Below are 23,230 nucleotides of genomic sequence, written 5' to 3'. Positions count from 1 at the left end.
CACTCACACACACACTCGCTCACCCCCACCTCTCACCTGCTCTTAAAGGCACATGCCCATTCACGACTAATCGTAGTGAAAGCACTAGAGATGCATCATGAAATCATTACATGAAATCAAACACACACTTACAGAGAAGATTACTTTAAAGGGGCAACTGGTCAATTGCCAATCACATTCTTATAGATGGCAATGCTATTTAATCAATAATAGAGGAAGTTTTATTTTAATAATGAATGTTGTAAGTTGTCAGTTGAGCATATTAATGTTTGATATTAACAACATATTAATCAAATCATATAGAAAACATCTCATCATGACAATTCATCATCTAAAACCTTTCATTCCAGTTTTTATTGTCAATTTGACCTTTGACCTACATTTGCTTCAAAATCTAAGAGATCAACATATTAGTTATTGTGGAAAGATATAGCAAAACAGATACAAATTGACACCAAAATAATGTCAAAAAAACATACTTATTTTCAGGTAGTCCATGAAGGAAATGCAGTAATAACTTATTTCAAGTGTTGGAAAAGAAATACACTCATGACTGCATAATCTCACTACTCAAAATATACTAAAGCTGTCAAGTCAATGTATACAATGTAAATTTGTACAAAAGTATCAAAAGATAGACAAACAAAGCCAAACTACTCAAAGTCAAAAATTTCCGCTTCCTTCTCTTTCCAAAAGGCAAAACTGCGGTCAATGTACTTGCAGATCTCTTCATTACTGAAACTGGAAATGTCCATTCCTTTTTTCGACTTGGCCCCTTCATCTGGAGTTGGGGTCTGGACAATGACTTTAGGTACTGGCCTCCTCTCCACCTGCGGAGTCTTCTCCGGGCTGGGAAGCTCGGCCTGGCCAGACCCGGCGCCAAAAAACCTCACTTTGATGTCCTCAAATCCGTCCTTCCACTCCCGGTTCCCGGCCTCAATGTCTTGGACAACCGCCTTGTGGAAGTCACGGACCGTCTCCCAGGTGAAGCGGCCCACATGGTCAAACACCTCGAAGCAGAGCAGGTGTCTCATCTTCCGCTCATCCGCGGGCAAGTCCAGCTCCAGGATGTGGAAGTAGCCCAGCATGAAGAGGTCAAGGGTCAGGCTGTCGTAGCTCACTGGCGCACCATCCACGCGGGGAAGGAACTGCTCGGGCGAGTAGAGGGCCTGCTGCCGGTTGAGGCGCCGGATCTGGCGTGAGGGGACACTGGATATCATGCTCCGCCAGTTCCCCAGCATTTTGTTGATGGTGCTGCGCTGCTTGAAGAAGGTTCCCAGGGAGCCATAATCAATGCTCTTCTTCTGGGGTACCACCTCAGCGCTTGTTTTGCGGCTGACAGTCTTCTTTTCAGAAGCCTCGGGTAAGCTCAGCTTCCTCTCTGCTTCCCTGGTCTTCAGCGTCACGGTGTAGGCCGACTTCTTCCAGTGGCCCAGGAACAGCACCACGATCCGTTCCTTGCGCAAGCTGGTTGTTTCCATGACATCCACAACATTCTCGTTGTAATCTATGCCCGAGTCGTTGCCCGGGTCTGGCTCAGGCGATGGAGAGCTACACTTAGGTGGTTCCACCTCAACACTATTCTCTACAGGAACCTCCTGGATGGAGATGGTGGTCACGTCTTCCTCAACCCCCTGAGGTGTACAGACCTGGTTCTCGAAATTGGACTTCAGGTTGCGCACAGAGACGCCAAACTGGTGGATCTCATTCTCAATCTTCTCCCTGTGTCCCCTCTTGGTGGTCTGCATCTCGGAGAAGACCGTCACCAGGTCATTGTTGAACATCTTACAGTAGGGCTGGTCCGTCAGGTTGGTCATGAGCAGGGACATGCTCTTTACGATCCCCGATATCCGGTTGCACCACACGGGAAGCGACACTTGGCTCTGGAAGTTGCGGAACTGGGTGTTGACACTGATGTTGACAATGGGCGCCGGCAGGATGTGCCGCAGCTCCTCGGCCAGGCGAGCCAGCTCCATCTCGTAGCCCTCACAGTTCCGCTGCATGGACACACTCTCGATCTGCCTCTCCAGGTAGATGAGGTCGTCTTCGGTCAGCATCTCTCCGAACGGCCCCAGGATGGCATTGTGGGAGTGGGAGTACCTCCAGCTATCCATCTTTGGGTACCTGTTCCCATTCTCCTGTAGAGAGAAAACAAGATGTTTGATTTTACTGATAAACCACCTGTGGCTTAGTTTTCTCAAGCCTTTGTTGATAGCGCACAACTTGCCATGTGTTACTGAATGGGGAGTGCATGGATCTCTGCCAAACTTGTAAATTGAGAGATCAGCTTAGAATTACAAGAGCAAGAGATCAAGTAAAACACACACCACCACACAAACATAAAGACACATTTTGATTATTTCATTTGGAATGACCAATACTGATTAAAACAACACAGCATCCAAATATTCACAAAGAGCCTGTTATGTTCCACCTGACAATACGAACATTGTCCTAATAGTCACAACCACAAGAATAAATTAATAGATAAATATATATGTTAAGGATAAAGATGGCATCGCCTTCTCCAAACTTGAAGACTGCCTATGATTGCTGACACAGAACAGTATTTATTTACTTAGAGTTCTTTTTACTCAGTCCAGCAATTTGCAAGCCTCTGACGCAGAGTCTGCAAACATGTCCTAGACTACCACAAAAACACACAGACACACACACAAGGCTAATTGAGAAACATTCATTTGTGCAAACTCAGCTTCACAAAACATTCATTTTTGCAGTTTCATAGTCGTTTTTTAATGTGAGTGAACACTAGACATCACCTTTCTTCTCTGGGCCTCGTCATCCAGGAGTCTGGCCTGCAGCTGCCTGACCATCACCTGCCGCTTCCACTCGGCGATTGGCCTCCCTCTCTCATCGTGCGTGGGCACCAGGGAGTCGATGTCGGACAGGTTGGCCTCCTCTGTGGGCAACACCACCATCTTGCTCTGCGATGGCCAAAGAGATAAAAAAAAAGAACCTTGCATTGATTTACAGGTAATTGTGTCCTGAGGGAGGACCATGCAACACATATTGGGATGCAGATGTGAGGAGGGGAGGATAATTGATTACAGCTTGTCCGGTGAAGACCGCTGTCATGCCGGCGTGTTTGAGGCTAACAACGTGCTTCGTATCGCCAGGAAGCTTCTTCTCTGCTTCCGCTGGCTTGGTCAGTTGGAAGTTCCTCATGACTGTTTTAATGACAAGCAGGATGAAAATAATTATTATTTGCCCCCCCCCCCCCCACACACACACACACACACACACACACTGCCACCACTCCTTCTTCATGTGTTTCCGATCATGTCCTAATCATATTTACACAGTGTGATTAAAGTGACTCATTTTCGGTCACTCATGAGGAGAAATCACAGAGCGGCAGAAAAAAAAAAAAAGAAGAAGAAGAAGAAGAAGAAGAAGAAGAACATGATGAAGAACATGATGAATAAGCCTGTGACATCAGTTCCCAAAAACTTCAATCAGGCGGCAAGGACCGCTATGGCCTCCCTCACCAGAGCTGTTTATCTGGAGGTCGGTCTTCATCAGCGAGCTCACGCCACCACTCAGGCTCGGGGGAGATGGTCCTTTGGATGCTGCGGGGTGCCGGGCCTGGGGGGACTCTTCCATCTCTGGCTGCTGGAGAGAGAGGGGGGGAGCGGCACACGAGTCATCATGGAAGGAGTCTGGGGTGGTTTGCTTTCAGTGGTTTTGTTGTGTTGAGTTTGGTTAAGCCATGACAACACAGGGTTATTTGTTTACATAAGCCTAAAGGGGCTGTGGCTTACATAACTCATTTTGGTCAGCCCAAGAGTTTAAAGATGTCTATTCTGTTCTGAGCAAAACAGATGATTTTGATCACAAAAGTGATCAGTGAGTGAATATTAGTAAATATGTGGGGGAAAGGGGTGTGTGTGAGACATCAAGTGATTTCAAGACTAAGCAAACAACTCATTGATTGACAGATTAAATGAATATTGTACTGTGTAAGTGAATTACTGAGTTACTAACTAATATGTTTGTTTCAAAGCCAGTGTAAAGCTAACAAACATATTAAATCATTTTTTTGTGCCAAATACTTAAATCTTCTGAATGAACACAAATATGGCCTGAACATCAGTGTGCTGAGTCATCAGTAGTAGACAGTAAGAGGGAAGAGGCACCTTCAGGCTGTCCATCTTTGGGCCGTTGCTGGGGGCTTCTTGGCGAGGGTGGCTAAGGTGACGGTAATAGTCCTCAGCACTGGGCTTCCAGGAAACACTCTGCCTTTCTCTCGCTTCCTCCTCCTCGATTGGAAATGCCTCTTCAATGGGATTATCAGTGGTGGATGGCTGGAACACACATGGAATATACAGTTTTAAAGCTGCATCGCACAGATGTACGTTTAATTCAAGTTTTGCAGACGCAAACGCTTTGGAAAGGTCAAAGTGCATCTCTGTCGATTTCACTCAGAGTGTCCACTTCAAATCCATGTTCGATGTGCTAAGTACATGAGAGAGCAAAGAAAGGAACCGTTTTCTAATTATACTTAAATAAGTTCACTTTGAATCCTGCAAGCCAATCTCAATCATAAACACAGCACAGAGGTCAAGGGTCAAATGTTCTAAGGTAAAGAGGTGCTCCCACTAACATGCTCACACTTGAGCAATGCTAAGGCCACACTGAATGAAAATCTCATTTATCACACTTTGTATTTGTTTTTGGAAATCAGATTTATATTTGCATTTGTGTATTTGTATATTTGGTTTAAATATATATTTTTTTATTTATTTTTTATTTTTTTAATTTAATATTTATGCTATCGTTTGTACATGGTGATAATGACCTTAGCATGTGGACAGAGGATTGAGAGGAGAGAAAAGAGAAATAGAGAGAGAGAGATAAAGAGAGAGAGATAAAGAGAGAGAGAGAGAGAAAACTGGGAAACCTCTGTGAAATTGGCCAGATTTCACACTACCAGAGGGTGGATATAGGATATATGGAAACATTTAGATTCCCCTTAATGAACCTGTAATGTCCTAATGGACTCCATGCAGAGCATATATCAAATGTGGCTCTCCAAGGACATGTGAGAAGAAAAAATATGGACACATGCACACACACACACACACACACACACACACGCACACATATGTGAGTGCGCACATACACACACACACACACGTATGTGATGCATATACACACACACACACACACACACACACACACACACACACACACACACACACACAGGTACATAGTCAAAAGCACAGAAGCTAGGTACACATACAAGTGCACACACAGACATGAGTATGCACATTGACGCACACGGTGCGCAGGCACACACACACACACACACACACACACACACGGCAACATCAAAGGGAGCTGTGATATGCAGCAGTATGCCATTGTGCTTCGTCTCCACGAGGTGGTCCTTGCTATTTCCTCTGGCATGGTACTTTGATGTCGAACAGCACGAAATATGCTGTGACATGGTTTGGGCGCAGGGATAAACTTCCCAGAAGTTGTGTAATATATAAATAGATAAACAGTGGAAGGACACAAGGAGGGAGGGAGCGAGGGAGTGGAAGAAAGAAAGAAAGAAAGAAAGAAAGAAAGAAAGAAAGAAAGATAATGAATGAATGAAAGGGAAAATACTTTGCAGAGGGAAAAGAAATACCAAGAATACCTCCCTGACCTTTCCAGTTTTCTATCACTCTGTCCTCAAGGAAGCATGTGTTGGTGAAAGTGTGCATAATTACGTGCAGTGGTCACTGTGGTGACATTTGGTTTGCATCAGCATCCCCCTGGCTCCTGATCACGCAGCAAGATGCTCCACGCCTACATCCCCTCCTCCAGGGCCCACCCAGCCTCTGATGGACAAAGCCCATGTGTGTGTGTGTGTGTGTGTGTGTGTGTGTGTGTGTGTGCTATGAGTGTGTGTGTATGTGTGTGTGTTGGGTGGGTATGTGTGTGTGGGGGGGGTCCAAACCCTCCAACCCATCCCATTCCCCCTAAAAAAAATGACAGAGGAGCCAGGACACCCTGATGGATTCTCACCATTCACACGCACCCCAAAAACCTTTGAGGCAAGCAGTAATTGCAAGAGAAGCAAAAATCAAAGTCGAAAGAGAAGTGGCAAAAAAAGACAGTCTCCCAACCATTGGGACATTAGGGCCTCAGATGAAAAAGACAGTCTGTTGTTTTTCAGCTGAGGGTAATTATTGGAGGGAAGAGTGAGAGCAATGATCCTCTTTCGTACCACGTCTTGAGCCCTCCAACATCAAAGCCCCCAGCCTGGGCTCCACATACTGCCTGGATTCCCCCAGCCGCTCCCCACCCCGGGCTGAGCTGACACTCCATCTTTCATTCGGAGGGACTGCTAAAGTTTGCTGTTGTTTTGGTTTATTGTGTGGTTACGCTAAATTTGCTGGCCCACTACTCGCGATGACAAGTGCCAGTGTTCTGCCCTCATCTAATAACAGTGAGATCTCCTCTCCTCAAGAATGACTTCATTTAAAAGAGCTTGCAGTGTTCATTCTGACCAACAGAACATCCAGTGTATACACATTCAGTCAATTAATGTAATCCTGCAAGCAACTGCGAAACCTTGAACCATGTTTGTTTTAATATTAAATATATATTAATTATTTATAATTAATTAATTTATTATATTAATAATTAATTAATAAATTTATATTAATATTTAATATAAAATCATACACACCTAATAACACAAATCAAAAAGTCCACTAACTGTATTAAAGGCACATTTTAAAGTGCTTGATCAAACCTAATTGGTCTCGAGGAGGATTTAAAAGTATCAGAAGCTAAGCAATAGCTCAGTGTAAAATGCATTCTTATAATGCACACTGGCATTTCACCTTCACTTTGATAAAACATGAATGTAAATCCTCTCACTAATAAACTCCTTATACATTCAGCCTTGAGTTATAGAGAAATATGCTTCGGTGTTAAATGGAGCCTGGTATTTGAAGGCACACTCTGAACTCCAGCAGAGAGAGGGGGGGGAAGATATATGTTGAAAGTGTCTGAATTTAAGAGGAGCTGGGTGAGAGTGTTTTGAGGAGTTGTCTAATCTCTCGCAGTTCATCAGCCTCTCGGTCGCGAGCCCCCACTCTTTGATATGCACTCAGTTCCCCCCGCAAAGAGCAAAAAAATACCCCGACTGTTTGAATAACACAATAATGTTGAATCTCAGTCAATAAATTATTTCAAGGTCAGTTTTATGAGAATTCAAAAGGCCGACAAGAACTGGCAGAGTCCCAGGAAAGCAGTCTCCTTGAAAACTTTGATAAGCCAGCGTGGGTCCTGTTAAAAACCATGAGATGAATATCCTTGACCTGAGGACCCTAAGCATAGCGCAGAACTGCATCGGTTTATCATGTGATGAAATCGTGTGCTACCACGGAACACTTCAAAGGCACACATGCATTATGATGAAAAGTTGTTGAGATAACCACACATTAATTACACATTAAAAACAATAAAACTATACTGGTGTTTAACATCTGGAATTCTCAGACTCAATTCTATAATACTATTCACAAAACCTACCCTTAAAAAGACAAATCCTAAATAAAATTGTTGCTCAATAGAGGTCACTTTTCATCGAGAAAACACATAACACACCTGATTAGTCACATAACATCTTCCCAATGTTCTATCCAAAAATGACCAGCCAACCAATCTCTGAAACCCACGCAAACCAACTACTACTTACGCAGCTCGTCCAAGTTCGATGCTCGCTGAAATCCAGTCAAGTTGTGACTGAGTGATGTGAAGCTGACACACAATCTGAAGATCAGAGTGAGCAACTCTGTTTCACACCAGCATCTCCTCCTGCTCACCCCACTGGCCTGTGGCCAAGAGCCAATAAACAATAAACTTCAGGACGATAGGAGCGTCCACTTAATAATTCAGACGAGGGGATTGGGTGGCCCGGCAATGTCACTAATGAAGAGAGCCATCCACCGGCCCCACATGCGAGTGACAAGCAAGTTGTCGCACGAAGGAGAAAAGGTATCAGCGGAAAAGGGCTGTCAAATAAGCCCCGAGCTGGACGAGACACCATCTCCGCGTTCATTTCAACACTCCTTTTTTCCGCTTGCTGGCATCGAACACAGGCGTGCAGCTACTGTGTCACGCTCGCTCTGGCCCGCGCCGCGGCCAGCTGCGATCGCCAAGCACCAGGTGCCAGCGAACCAGAGACAAAAACAATTGAGAAAATAGATGGGTGTGTGTGTGTGTGGGCAGGGGGTGAGAAATCTCAGAAACCAGAGGAAGTGCCAGTGGTCCACTCAGAGTGATAGGGGCCCAGGAGTCGGTCAACTCATCGTGCTAAGTGGAGAAACGCGAGTGTGACAGCTGCCACCCACATAGCTGCATCCCAGGCCTCATTAGCGGTGCTGACCCATCGTGCCACAGTTTTGGCAGGGCCAGGGCAGATGTTGTGACAGGGTTCAACCACTTCCACACGCTCCGTTTTCTGCCCTCAACCTTCCCACACTTCCCATAAGACCCCCCCCATACACAAATTAGCCAATGTCAGGCCTCAAGCAAGAGGAGCTAATGAACAGAGAGTTTGTGAGGGCCTATGAATGACCAACCATACACTTGGAGAAAACATGGAGCTCTGGCCACAGTATACTACTGGTCTGGTTTAGCTGTGTGTGGAGCGTTCATTCCGCTGTTTCCCAAAGATGACCAGCAATTCCAGTAAGATGTTAAAGTTTTATTGCGCTCATTTAATGGCCACAGGGATGCTCATATTGGATTCACTCCCAACCTCCACCCCCTCCCACAAAAACCTAAAACATAAAAAAATAAAATCATCCTGTAATGCATGCATGCAACAATGTTTCCATTTTAGATTTTTTCTTTTCTTCTGAAAGCGCATAGCTAATTACTGTGGGTTTGGAGAAGGCACTCGGCATCTGAAGTAACATGAGCTTGTTTTAAGACCTGACTGGGGGAATTAACCAAAGGAAACCGTACCTCAGCTTTTATGACAGATGAGTGAGGCTCTAAGCCCTCACAAAGCTCCCTTAGTACCCTCTAGTGGCTATACAAATTGCAGTTTTTTTGCTTTCAGGCTCCTGCTTTGATTGTACCCAAAAAGCCACTCTCTTGGAGGTAGAAGCCATGGTCCTGAAACTAGACTATTTTTCTTGGGTTATGCCCACCCAAGGACCTTGGTGGACGCCACACCACCCTAAATTAGGCAAACCCAGCAGTCCAGCAGCGCGCCTGTATTTACATGAAGTCGGCGCTCTGTAGTCCTGCCCAGGTGCTCGTAATGGGCCTGTAATGGATGTGAACGCCCACCTGACGCGGGTATCTCGTAGCAGCGGCATTTTGAAGACCAGATGGACTTCAGAGTCCCCCCCTCCCCGAGAGAGTGAGGGGTGGAAGTCATAGAGACCTGTTGTAAAATAAACCCCAACATTGTTTGTTTGATCGCAGCTGTCTCCGTGGAGCGGCACTGGCCCTCACGAAGCGCCTGGTTCGCCCCTGAAAAAAATTAAAAAAATAAAAAAGCAAGAAAGAAAGAGTGTGACCTCTTTGGGACTCAACCAAAACATGAGGAAATGCCTAGCACGCAACACTCTGGCCACTAGCCCGAGCAATCCATTAAAGGTGCCTTTTAGGAAATGAGAAGGGCTGGCTGCACGCATCCCGGCACTGAGGCACCCATGGAGCCCTGTGAACTACTTAGTGGTCTGTGAATATGTGACACTTAGCACGGGTAATTCTGACACATCGTTTTTTTCCTCCCCCTCCTCTTTTCAGCGGTGGCCTGCTGTTGCACTAGTCCAAAGATCCAGTGGCGCGCTGCTGCTGCTGCTACCCAAGTAGTGAATTATGTGTCGCTGGTGGGAACTTGGAAGGATCTGGAACAGAGAGGTTACCGTAGGGTCCTGGAACACTGAAACTGTAGAGGAAATCGTTAAGTGTTATCATCTGTTTCTGATCGTTTCATGTCATTAATCAAGCTCCCCTCCTCCCTCCTCACTCTGTTTCAAACTTCAAACACGAGAGCCTCCACTGGGTCTCTCATAAGGATGCTTTCCGCAGGCTTCGGTAAGTCAACTGGGGTCCAGTGGAAACAATCACGTAAATGCTATCACATTTAGTCAACAACCTGCTAAATGCCTCCAGGCTTGCACACGTACGTGGCCAAGCCACTAAAGACTCAACTGGAAAGAAAAAAAAAAAAAACACTCCACCTACACGACAAAGTCGCCACTCATTTCAGGCATACTCTTGATGATGCCAACAAACATCCTGCTCTCGAACCACTCCAGAGGATGGGGTTACCAACGGCAGGCGTAGGAACGGTGAAAACCCTGAAACTGAAGCCCTGGGATCTCATAACGGGCTCAGGCCCCGCGGCCCTCCACCTGAGCCCGTGGAGCCTGTAGGTAACTGATAGGCCCCGGGAGCACGACGCCTTCGCCAGCATCTGATGCTACACCGGGGCCCCGGCCGCTAATTAGCTCCTCCATTGTTGCGACAGCTCGAGTTATTTCGAGCGCCGAGATGGCTCCACTCCACTCCGGAGCTCACCGGCCCTTCATCATCATCACCACTGCACCGCCCCAATCCCCCCCACACACACACACAATCAACGCCACCCCTTAACCCCTCCCCACAGCCAGGCTCACTTCAAAGCATGAGCGCGAGGTGGCTCAATTATTTACGGGCTCCCCCTCGCGCTCAGAGGGTCGACAGCTGGCGTGTCTGAGGGCTCCGGCCGTGGCGACTGACGTGAACTTTTTGAGTGATGTAATGGGCCGAGACGGACGGAATGCGAAGAGGGACGCGTCTCCACTGGGTCGTGACGGAGGCGGTGGCCCTCTGTGGACACGCCACGCTAGACAGGACAGGCTTGCTGCTGATAGGTCTTTGACACACAGTGCTGTATGACACTGAAGTCCATGACCAGTGGCTTAGGGCAGGCGATTTACTGTATGCCTAAATGGCCCTGCCGCACATGGTGCCTTTAAGTAAGACTTTCCTACACTACATCAAAATAAATGGACCAGTGGACCACTATTTCTATAGAGAGCTGAGGCAGGTGTGACAAACACGCCTGCTCCAAAATAAGACCAGCGACCTCTGAGGCACTGTTAGGTCACGCAGTTCCGTGGGTGATGAACTGTAAATTACAGTAATTGTGGAGTGTGGAGAGACACTCGTGGGACACACCAACAGGTCTTCTAGAATTCTCCCTATTCTGAGTTTGGAGGGAAAGCCTGGGCCGTGAGACCCGCAGGTATCGGTGTTTTGCTCCTGAAAGATTCATCAGCCATAATTACGGAGCATCTTGCTTACCCCACTAAACAAAAGAGTTGTCGTTCTAGGTCACTGACATCACATGTCTGTCTGCACCCACACATGCGCACAAACATGCAAACACACAAATGAACACACACAAACATTCACCACCATCCTATCTTGTATACACACATTGTGTATAACATACACAAAATGTTGCATAGATTTGCCTCTGTCCTGTTAAAAGTCAGCACATAAAAGAGAATAATGCTGCTACTGTTTGTCAAAAGCATAAAAAACATACATGTAACATAACTGTAGCATCATTTTGGAAGTAAGACTACTTGCATCACTTCCCAACTGGCTGCTGGTAAGGTAGCTTACAGTGTAGATGGTCATATGTCATGGAAACTTAGGTAAATTACACCACAATGCGAGTTTTGATTTGTTTTCTATTTACTGATGCCACAAATGTGGCAGGTTATACATGACAGTTAGCCTTTTTGTGGATTTGTTATTCAGTAATGGTCATTCAAAAACCATTAAACCCTCTCATATTGGGTTCAGAAGTAAGACACCTCCTCTAAGATATATGAGGAAGGAATCTGTGAGGTAAACATTCTGCATATGGACAAGATTCTAAGTGGCACCCTGCCCCCTAAGGGCTGAGCTACACCAGGCACGTAACTGAAGCATTGCGTTCGCATTGCGTCTGCTGCAACAATTAGCTTCCACTATAATCAATGGAGGTAGCTACACCAGACGTGATAGCGGCGCGTACGTTCGAAAAAAATAGACCATTCATCTAAAATGGATTTTCTGGCGTGCATGAACAGGCAACTTCGAGTTGGCAGCCCTGGTGTAGCTTAACCTGTAAAGGTTCCGCTTGCTGTTGTTGCAAAAGGACAAGTTAAAACCGTTTTTATGAGTAGAGCAGCAAAACAGCTTACCTCACCTCCAAAATAAATAAAATAAGAGCCCCGTTGTACGCCCCTCTCAAAGGGATTAGAGGCATCAATCAAAAGAAGTATGTGTGTGTGTGTGGGGGGGGGGGGGGGGGTGTTAATCGGAAATTGATCCTAGAGAAAAGAAGACTAAGAGTGAAAAGAGGAGGAGGGATTGGGTGAGGTGGGTGCCAGTCTCAATTCTGTCTCTTTCTCTCTCTCTCTCTGTGCGTGTGTGTGTGTGTGTGTGTGTGCGTGTGTGTGTGTGTGTGTGTGTGTGTGTGTGTGTGTGATACTGGAAAAAGACTTAAAATCTTTAGAAAGGTTGAGACAAGAAAAATAGCTCTCCATATGTATCTTGTTTTCATGCATTTTCGCTGTCTATGAGGGAAAATACACTTCATATTTTTCCAAAGCAGATCTTCAACAGTGATTTGTAAGTGATTTATGAGTAATTGTAATCTGCCAGGCAGATTTCAGTCCGTATGCGACAAAGCAGCCATTTGACTACAAAACCTTAAGAAAATTATCAAGAACAACAGACAGAAAGATAAACACATAACTGCATCACCAAACTGACCACGATAATCACAGGTTATATTTTTTGTGGATCCCTAATACTAACAAGGACAGTTCTGTATGTTACCAAAAGGACAACAGGTATGTGGTATTGTTGGTATTACACACATTTTAAAAGACATACTGTAGTATTTTACTAAACTAAAATGGTGAAATTGCGTGATTTCATAACATAAATCATGGTGTTGTTGTTATCATTCCCTACTGTTATTCATTTTTCAGAGTGTTTCCCATTCCACTATGATGTTGCTATTTATTTAACTCTCCCTTTTGAGATCACTTCAAAAGATCTCAGTTGGGCTCTGTTGTTGTTGTTGACTCAAAGAATAAACACACTGAGTGCAGACAAGAGCGTACTGGAACACAAAAGACCCAGCATGCATACTTATCCAAATTTTAGTTGACTTGTCAAAGCATGAAAACAAATCCGTTAAGCCTACGCATGTCAGTCCAGCCCCTTGCTTTTAAACCTTCTGGCTAAACACGCTTGTTAAAGCTTGCAGAGATTCTCGTCCATGGTAACCTCTGGCACGACACTGTTGTGCTGTGTGGTGTTGTGAGAGATGTTGTTGGCTGATTTATTGGTGTGCGTGTGTGTGTGCCGTGTGTCTTACAATTCGCTCCGCGGCACGCAGGTAGTTGGCACAGTCGTAGTGGCCGTTGTAGTCGGCCAGGTCAGCTGCAGTGAAGCCGTCCACATCCCGCTCCGAGGGGCTAACCCTGCCCGCCAACAGGACCCTGCAGCACTGTGGGGAGGATGCCGGAAGGCATGAGGGAGCCATCACACTTAATAATCAATCCATCAATCAATCAACCATTCAACTAATAAACCAATCAATCAAAGTATATTTATAGGGATAAAGCAACTCAAAGAGTATTTTCCCTGTCTCAAATTCATAAAATATGGGGGAGAAGGAGGAGCAGGGATAGAAAAAAAGTAAAGGAGAAGGAGAAGAAGATGAAAAAGAAGAAGAAGAAGAAGAAGAAGGACTCAGAAGGATAGAAGAACCAAGCCACCCATTCTGCACCACATGCCTACCTCCAACTCTCCATTCTCAGCAGCATCATGCAGGGGTGTCCCTCCCCAGTAGTCCTGGAGCACCTGGGCCCCCAGACGCAGGAGCCGCTCCAGAATCCTGTGGTGCCCGGCACTGGCAGCAAAATGCAGGGCTGTCGCCCCCTCTTTGTCCTGGCATGACAAGCTGATGTCTGTAAAGGTGGCCTGTAAAAGACATAAAGTACAGTCTTATTGACATTACATTACATTACAGTATGTGTGTGTTAGATAGTTAGACTACCATAGTTAGATGTGTGTTAGTGTGTGTGTGTTGGGGGGTGTCGTGAGTGTGAGTGAGTATGTGTGTGTGTTAGATAGTTAGACTACCATAGTTAGATGTGTTAGTGTGTGTGTGTTGGGGGGTGTCGTGAGTGTGAGTGACTATGTGTGTGTGTTAGATAGTTAGACTACCATAGTTAGATGTGTGTTAGATGTTAGACTAGCATGTGCTCATGTGGGACTGATACTCACCAGCCACACAACGAGAGCATGGTGGCCCATGTGGGCTGCAGCGTGCAGAGCACTCATGCCATCGTGTGCCCGCAGGTTAACGTCCGCCCCGCAATCCTTCACCAGGTACTCCACTATGTGCAGGTGCCCCTCCTGGCTAGCCAGGTAAAGAGGGGTGGCACCCATGCCAGTCTGACAGTTCACACATCTGCATCACAGGTAAACATATATGTTTTGACCGGTTAGAAAAAAAAGACGATAATATGGACTTTCATTTAAAGTTGTTTCAGCGTTACAGAAGACAGGCCATGGTGGGCTAGGGTCGGACCTGGTTTAGGGTGCAACAGCAGAAATCAACTGGAAAGAATTTCCCTGTCAGAGGATCCAAGGAATACATAATCTAAGGGCTCTTAATAAAGCCAGGACATACATACATACATACATACATACATACATACATACATACATATAAATATACATATGCATATGTATATGCTGCTCTCAGTCTTACAGATTTCATTCCAGACATTTCCTTCGAAAGAGCGTGTATATTTTCCCACAATGTCCTAAACATTCTCTCAATCAACCTGTGTGGCCAGCAATGTGAGATTCTCTTTAATGATCCAATGGCAGTAAGGGTGGGTTCTGGAGGACCCAAGAATGCTTAATTAAATAAACCCCATCTGGTGCTCTTCCTACTGCAAAAAATAGGACCTGTGCTTTCACCTGACTGTGTTTGGACTAAAGTTGAAAAGTATATCCTCTGCAGAACACATTAATATCATGTTTGTAGGGATCAAAATGCGGTTAAAAACAGTCTGAGGTGAAGCCACAGTACCCTGGATGACCCAGTATGTTCAGTCATGTCCAAATAGCCCTGTCTGGCCACATGTTATACAACACACACACACACACAGTAAAATGAACAGTTTTGTTTTATTATATGAACTACTGACAACATTTCTCCCAAATTCCAAATACAAAATAGTCATTTAGACCATTTATTTGCAGAAAATGACAAAATAATGTAATTTAGGTCCAAGGTCAAAATAACAAATTCATATAAATGTATAAACAACACAATACTAATGTTTTAACTTAGGAAGAGTTCAGAAATCAATATTTGGTGGAGTAACCCTGTCAATCACAGCTTTCATGCGTCTTGGCATGCTTTCCACCAGTCTTTCACATTGCAGTTGGGTGACTTTCCAGGGGTTCAGGTCTGGAGATTGGGCGGGCCATAACAGGGTCTTGATTTGGAGGTCCTTCATCCACACCTTGATTGACTTAGCTGTGTGGCATGGAGCATTGTCCTGCTGGGAAAAAAACAATCCTCAGAGTTGGAGAACATTGTCAGAGCAGAAGGAAACAAGTTTTCTTCCAGGATAACCTTGTACAGTACGTGGCTTGATTCATTGCGTCCTTCGCAAGGATGAATCTGCCCGATTCCGGCCTTGCTGAAGCACCCCTAGATCATCATGATCCTCACAGTGGATGTAATTTCACAGTGGATGTAAGATACGTGGCTTGTAGGCCTCTCCAGGTCTCCATCTAACCAATCCTTATGGTATTTTGCAAACCCCAGCCTGGCTTTTCTTTGTTTCTCATTGATGAAGGGCTTTTTTCTAGTATTACACAACTTGAGCCCAGCCCCTAGGAGCCCGTTTTACTGTTTCAATGGCAAATGGCACTTCACCCCAGCTGCCATTTGCCATTCTTTTTGTAGGTCACTCGATGTCATCCTACGGTTGCTGAGTGACATTCAAATGAGTTGACAGCCAGTGGAGAGTTGATTGACGGCCATCCCAGTCAGTGGAGAGTGTTTTCGCCCCCCGGCGGTCTGTAGCTTTGTTTTCCCCAATGTCTGCTGCTTGACCTTGTTCTTATGAGCCACCATCTTAGAAATTTTAAGGATGAAGGCAAACTAAGGGCTGAGCTACAGTACACCAGGCGCGTAACTGAAGCGTTCCGTTCGCGTTGCGTCTGCTGCAACAATTAGCTTCCACTATAATCAATGGAAGATGTGATAGCGCCGCGTCCGTTAAAAAAAAATAGACCATTCATCTAAAATGGATTTTACTGGCGTGCGAACAGGCGCTTCAGTTCTGGCCTGGTGTAACCGGCTGTAACGCTCACTGTATCCCTTCTTTACTTTAAAGTTTTTTTTTCAACTCTTTTGGCATAGTCAATAGTTATTTTTGGATTCCAATTGCTTTTGAGGTACTACTACTTTTGCCATACAGCTGGTCCTATTGCAAGAGGATAGTGATGACCACAGCAGTGGTTTTTATACTTTTCCTTGCTAAATAACATTTGGTTAACCTAATCAGTACCTCATTAAAACAAAACTCTGGCCAAAATGCAAGCTAGGGTCTTTTTGTGAATGTACCCGAGTCAAACTTTTTTTTTTGTTTAAAAGCATAATTAAGACATAAGCGCCACTTTTAAGATTGACCATATTTTCCTTTTCGGGTCAAATGGCCTTTTGAAGTATAAGTATAAGTATATATACTTTTTTGATCCCGTGAGGGAAATTTGGTCTCTGCATTTAACCCAATCGGTGAATTAGTGAAACACAAACAGCACACAGTGAACACACAGTGAGGTGAAGCACACACTAATCCCGGCGCAGTGAGCTGCCTGCTTCAACGGCGGCGCTCGGGGAGCAGTGAGGGGTTAGGTGCCTTGCTCAAGGGCACTTCAGCCGTGGCCCACTGGTCGGGGCTCGAACCGGCAACCCTCCGGTTACAAGTCCAGCGTGCTAACCAGTGGGCTACGGCTGCCCCAAATGAATGGGAGTGCTAGGGCATTACTATTATGGCATTAAAATCACTATTTTTAAAGCAACGCCAAAGAGTTTTTTGTACCTTAAAATAATGTTTCCAAAATCGTTTCAGTGGTTCATCAACTTGTAACAGGGTGAACGGCACTTCTGCATTCGCTTTGCGGCCCTCTATCGGCTATAACCGCACTATGTAAGTTTGCCAGATCGGGTAGCGGGTCTGTAGTTCGATGGAATGAGACATAAGAAACTACAAATTTGACTTGCATCTGATGTCGCAATACATTGTACTTTCATAAATCGTGCAACATATTCTACCATGTCTATGGTGCAAAGCCGGTGCTGGATAAACAAATAGCGTGTGTGCAACAGAGGGAAAGTTCTTTGGTGTTGCTTTAAAACACTAAGAAGGCTCGACACAACAAGAAACTTTGCTCAAAGTATCATCAGGGTCTCTACACATGAACTCGAGCATTGAGAACATTGTTTGTGTACACAGAGTTTACTACAAAGAAAGGTTTTGAACAACTCACTTTAGCAGTTGATTTTTCCGCTCGCCGCCATCAATAAATGAGTCGCTTTTAAACGAAAGTTTGACTCGGGTACATTCACAAAAAGACCCTAGGTTGCATTTTGGCGAGTTATATATAGGGCTGTCAATCGATTAAAAAATGTAATCGAATTAATTACACACTCTGTGATTAATTAATCTAAATTAATCGCATATATAATTTTTCCTGTGACAGTATTTGAAATATTTAAATTCAAATCGAATCATTGAATAATCAGCATTAGTGACATTAAAGTTCAAAAACTCTTTTATTATTATTTTCACTGTTCAAATAATGGCAATAATAATCTGTGATATGACCTAATATACTGAGAAAATAAATTCAAAAGTGCTTCGGGAAGAAGTTTTTTTTACTACAAGGCATTTCAGGCCACAGATATAACCTAGGGGACACAATGAAAATAAATTAACACTCCCCTCAATGTCAACACTATTTCTTTGCATTGAACTCTAGTGATATGCAAATTCCTTGCTGCAGACATTGCAGAGGACTTTATTTTAATCAACATTTTATATTTTTAACACCATCAGGCCATTTTTTAATGCATTGCAGAATTAATAAATAGAAATAGTGGACAAATGGCTCTGGCATAAGATGTAGATGTAGATGTACTGTAGGTGTACATTATATGTAGATGACCATGTGACTATACAATCCAGGAAACCCAGTCAGGTGTCATAACATGTGACAAAGCACAGGTGATTACATACGGGCTCCTAAGTAAGTATGTACTTCTGACAATGGAGAACCTATTCAATTCACCAGATCTGGAACAGCTAATCCACTTGAGTACAAAAAGGTTTACGGTAAACCTGTGAAAACATCAGTAGTAGCCTATGGTTTCTAATGGTGGTGGCTCAAGTGTTCTCAGTCTGGAGGGAAGCTATGGACGCCCAGAGGCAGACAGTCTTGCCTTTGAGCCCTGATGGCTACAGTATCGGACTGATGTCTTCCCCTGACAGGCGTGACGAGGGAGGCTTTTGCTGAGCTGACATGTGACTGACCGCTGTTATCTATTATTTATCCTCACAGACGACCACATGTGATTTTCCTGCTAACTGTCACACACACACACACACACACACACACACATTCACACACACACAATGTCAAAGAGCTGACACAGGGCCTCAACATATTTTCAATCTACTGAAGTCCCAAAGAAATGCCTCCTCCCCCTCACCAATAAGAAACATGAACAAAGTCCTGCAAATGAAAAAAGACTTGAAAACATTACAGATGGTAATCCTCTGCTTGGCTCTGTCACACGCAGTGTTAGGGTTTGAGACAGGAAATGACACTGAGGGCCAGATGTACTAACGCGTTTGCGCCCACTTCAGGCGTATTTGTGTCGCAACGTGCGTGTAAAACAGGGGTGGGCAAACTTTTTGGCTCAAGGGCCACGTTTGGTTTTGAAAATTGGCCGGCGGGCCGCACAACAACCCCCCCACCCCACCCCCCACGACACACACATAAAAAAATTAAGTTATTAAGTATGAAAAGTATTTCTTTTAAAATATGAATTGCTTACAAATACTGCTAATTTTATGCTGTTTAACAAATGTATAAATTTTGCACTGGCTATGGCTAGCTATGGCTAGTGCTGTACCTACCGCCAGGGATGAATTACTGCACGGGCCTACAGGGGCCCAAGGGGTCAGGGGGCCCTGAAGCCCAAGCCTCTGCATGGAATCATTACCTCAATATCAACAAATCAGGATATAGGCTATGAATCTGTCTGAATTTAGTATTGGCCATCCCCAAAATGCACCAGAACACAGGAAATTACATCAAACAAATTAAAAATGTTTTGGGGGAGGACCCCCAAACTCCCCCTCCCACATATGTGACAATTAGTAGGGGGTCCTTAAAGGAGAATTCCGGTGTGATATTGACCTAAAGTGTGTTGAAACATGATACCGAGTGTGAACGTATGTCTCATAGCCCATCTCGGCTTGTCCCCTGCACTCCAAAATCTGGCGCTAGTTAGCCGATGCTACCAACAGCTTTTCAATGGTGGTGCTTCGTGATCGGCTAGCCATGCAAATAAATCACTGTTTTACACCATTTACGAGGCTCAATGTATCTCCACACTTCATTGGTAGACTTCCGAGGGCCCTGACATTTAAAACGAGACATTGAGAACTTTGAAAAAGCACTGGTAGTTTACTTACAAGACGATTTATACAGACAGTATCTTCACGAAGTTTAGCGTTTGCAGCCATCTTGAATTTAGTCACGATAAGTCGAGCGACGAGTAATAATTAACAGGTATGATAAGGGATCAGATTCCAAAAATAATTCAGTGGAAACTGGAATCCATGCATTTTCACTGAATTATTTTTGGAATCTGATCCCTTATCACCACTGGAATCCATGCATTTCCACGGAATTATTTTTGGAATCTGATCCGTAATCATAGATCCCTTATCATACCTGTTTTTTGCGGGCCGCAGTTTGCCCACCCCTGCCCAAGAGGGTCAGACCGCAGACACGCACCCTCCCACTATGCAGTCTCAGTGACACTAGGTTGCCAGGTTGGTGGCACACTTCCGGTTGCTGGCGTTTCTACGACACAGCATACGTCCAGAGGCAGAGTCAGAGCCTTTACGAGCCGCACGTGCCCACGGGCGGGTCTGTCAGTCACTCACCCTCCTGCAGAGAGAGAGAGAGAGCGCTGCCAGTAGAGTCACGGGACACCACACGGAGGCTTCTCTGGGTCACGGGTGGTATAGACTCAAAACAAAGCGCCAACCATATCTCTCAATGGCCACACTCTCCTCTACAATGTGCTGTGTACAGGTGTCATGAGCCAGGTCCTGAATTTATACAAAGGCTAAAAAGAGATGTGTGCTGTGTGGGGTTGGAAGAGGTTTGTTTAATATTGTGTTCACAAGTTATTAATAAAAAGGCTTTCAAGAACATCAAAATTACATTAAGTCCACAGGTATATAAAACTAGCATTAGGCCTATAATATCACTGCTGATAGGTAGGCGAGAGTGTTTATGATATAATAAAAATGCTTTAAATAAATAAATTCTAACTAGAATACTAAAGAAAAAAAGGGGGGTAAACATGGGCATATTGTAGAGCAAGGACATGCCCTTTCGGCCAATGACAGTGATCAACCTTGTATGGTGTGTCAAAATGTGCATTTCTGGCACCTTGCCACGTGTCATATGAAAAGGTTTTGCGTGCGCACACGAAACTTTCATTTGCTCACGTGAAACTTTCATGTGCGGACATGAAAGTTTCACGTGCGCACATGAAACTAAAACTTTAGATTTTTGTTTTGCTCATGTCCGTAGGGGCTCTGTAGTTTTATCTGTTGCTGTGTAAATAAATATATTTATTGCACTACTATCCTAGTTGAGAGAAGTGTAAACCCAATATGGTGGTGGTCGTACCCTGGTGCCTGATGAATTAACAGCTTTAGACAGGTGAGGTCTCCCTTCGCTGTGGCGTAGTGGGCAGGCATTGCCCCGCAGACCGTCGTGTCCTGAGCTCCGGCACCCACCGACAGCAGCCACTGAACCACCGCCACCTGCCCAAAACGAGCAGCCAAGTGAAGGGCCGTGGCTCTTGCTGCATCCCAGTCCTGAAAGGCATGTGAGAGGGGGACACAATGGCTGATACCCTTTTGGGGACACTTACAATAGCTGTATTTTCACACAGCAACTAAATGGGTCCATATGAAATAAGGTGAAGATTGTATTGAGATTTGTGGGGCAAATACTAGACACTAAACCAGAAAGTGTAACCGAATTAGTTATCCACAGTCCCATCTTCGGGCAATTCACTGAGGAAATGTTCATTCATTATTCAGACCTGATGCACACCATGACCCCTTGCACTAGCGAACGTGGCCTCAAAGCAATGGCAAAACTCTTTGATAAACGTGACAGGAAGACCACCGACGAGGAATAATGTTATCGCTCCGAGTCAATGATAACAAGGCTCTTTTTAAAAACGTGTGCGTTAATACGCCACAGCTGGCCATAAATTAGACCGGGAGGGTTACCGAGGTTAAACGAGCCGGTTTGCATTAGTGTGAGAAAGAGCTGCACTGAGGTCTCGCGGGGAGGAGAAAGAGCGCAGCGGCACTGTAAACAGCTAGAGCTAGCAGTAAAGTATTCCGCCCTCCTGAAACCATCTGGTCCTGATTACGGTGGTCATGCAACCCTACTGGACAGCGAACAAAAAATAGGAGAGATGGGGTGATGTAATTCTCCCGTTCACACCGGCGCTGCCTTCACATTATCCCCCTCTTCATTATGTAAAGCGGTTATATTTGGAACAGGTGCAGCAGCCTAGTGGTGACCAGGCCTGCCCCTAACATCTGATGATGTTTAGAAGAACGTCATTATACCACAGGTTTGATGTTAATTTCGTGGTACATTGCATTACATTAAAACACTGCCTGTCATCTTATCGTGAATTTAATTCAAAGGCCTATTATTACAAAAGAACATTATGATATTGTGAACTGATCATGCCCTGCTCAAAAAGAAGCACATTCAAAACCCATAGAAAATGATATAAACTATTAGACAAACTCACAGCCATGTGCTCACTGTAACAATTCATGTATTGGCCATTTTCTGTCCTTTCCAGAAGGCTCTGCTTACCTGCACATGGCATCCCCCAAACTCCACGAGCCACTGCAGTTCTCTGACGTGTCCTGTGGCAGCGGCGTCGTGTGCAGGCGTGGCTCCGTTTCGGGCCCGCGTGTTTCCCGGTAGTCCGGCATCGGCGACTAAGAACTTCAGGCAGTCCAGGCGACCGCACCGCGCGGCGTGGTGCACGGGTCCGGCCCCCTGGGTGTCAGTGATGGTCTCCGACAGACACCCAGCAGCCCTCAACTCCCTCAGGCCTGCCAAGTCCCCCTCCCGCGCTGCCTGGATGGCCCTGTGTAGCACCATGGCCTCCTTTCTCGCTTACTGCTGCCTCCGTCCACTCCTGGCTCTCTGGGAGTCCTCGCCCGGATGTCACTCTGCTGCCTCCGAGTCCGGGTGGTACCGAGCAGCCCTCAAGCCCCTGGTGAGCCTTTTGCAGTGCATCCCACTGCCATACTCGCAATACACATGCTCCCCTGCCACATACAATGTCCCCTCTCCCCACACACACACACACACACACGCACATACACAAACACACACCGCAGAAAGCTGACACCAGCCTGACTGCCAGCTGGACGGCGAGGCCACAAGGTGAGGAGCGCGCGCAAGAGAGAGAAGGGAGGAGAGATGTGGAGAGAGCCGAAGGTCAGGCCCAGTGAGCTGGAAAGGTAATGAAAGAAGCTCCCAGTAGCACAAAAGGCTCCCTTGCTTAGGGCCCCGCGCTTGGCTTAGTGTGCCCAGGCACACTCTTTCTCTTTCTCTCTCTCTCACACACACAAACAGGTGCTTCAGCAAGTGCCACGGAAACTTAAGTAACAGGAGAAGTCATCCTCCCAACACCAAGCGGAGCGGCAGGGCAGCCGCAGGTGGCTGTGGAGGAGGGAGAGGGGCTGGGATTACAGTAAGCCTTATTTCTACAACCGTTTTAAAAATTCATCCCAATTTGAAT

At 45.4% G+C, this 23,230-nt stretch overlaps 1 protein-coding gene across 5 annotated transcripts; it reads right to left on the bottom strand.

Annotated features, from left to right (window-relative positions):
* Positions 1 to 283: 283 nt before the first annotated feature.
* On the bottom strand, positions 284 to 23,181 carry espnla (espin like a). 5 transcript variants are annotated; one of them, XM_048253122.1, is made up of 10 exons: positions 22,291 to 23,181; positions 21,070 to 21,260; positions 14,329 to 14,515; positions 13,840 to 14,022; positions 13,415 to 13,546; positions 4,158 to 4,325; positions 3,510 to 3,633; positions 3,070 to 3,188; positions 2,781 to 2,945; positions 284 to 2,138 (listed from the first exon to the last, which is right to left on the bottom strand). In XM_048253122.1, the coding sequence occupies exons 1-10, from the start codon at positions 22,582 to 22,584 to the stop codon at positions 654 to 656; spliced, it is 3,048 nt and encodes a 1,015-aa protein (XP_048109079.1). In that variant the 5' UTR covers positions 22,585 to 23,181; the 3' UTR covers positions 284 to 653. The 5 variants fall into 5 exon arrangements, with proteins under 5 accessions (XP_048109079.1, XP_048109081.1, XP_048109082.1 ...); XM_048253124.1 differs by having other exon boundaries at positions 3,510 to 3,630; XM_048253125.1 differs by lacking the exon at positions 22,291 to 23,181 and adding an exon at positions 21,491 to 21,564 and having other exon boundaries at positions 285 to 2,138.
* Positions 23,182 to 23,230: the final 49 nt, after the last annotated feature.

Source organism: Alosa alosa, chromosome 9, assembly GCF_017589495.1.
Source record: "Alosa alosa isolate M-15738 ecotype Scorff River chromosome 9, AALO_Geno_1.1, whole genome shotgun sequence".
In the NCBI taxonomy this organism is placed as follows: domain Eukaryota; kingdom Metazoa; phylum Chordata; class Actinopteri; order Clupeiformes; family Clupeidae; genus Alosa; species Alosa alosa.
Note: the sequence above shows the minus strand (reverse complement) of the source record. Positions and strands in the feature narration are given on the sequence as shown.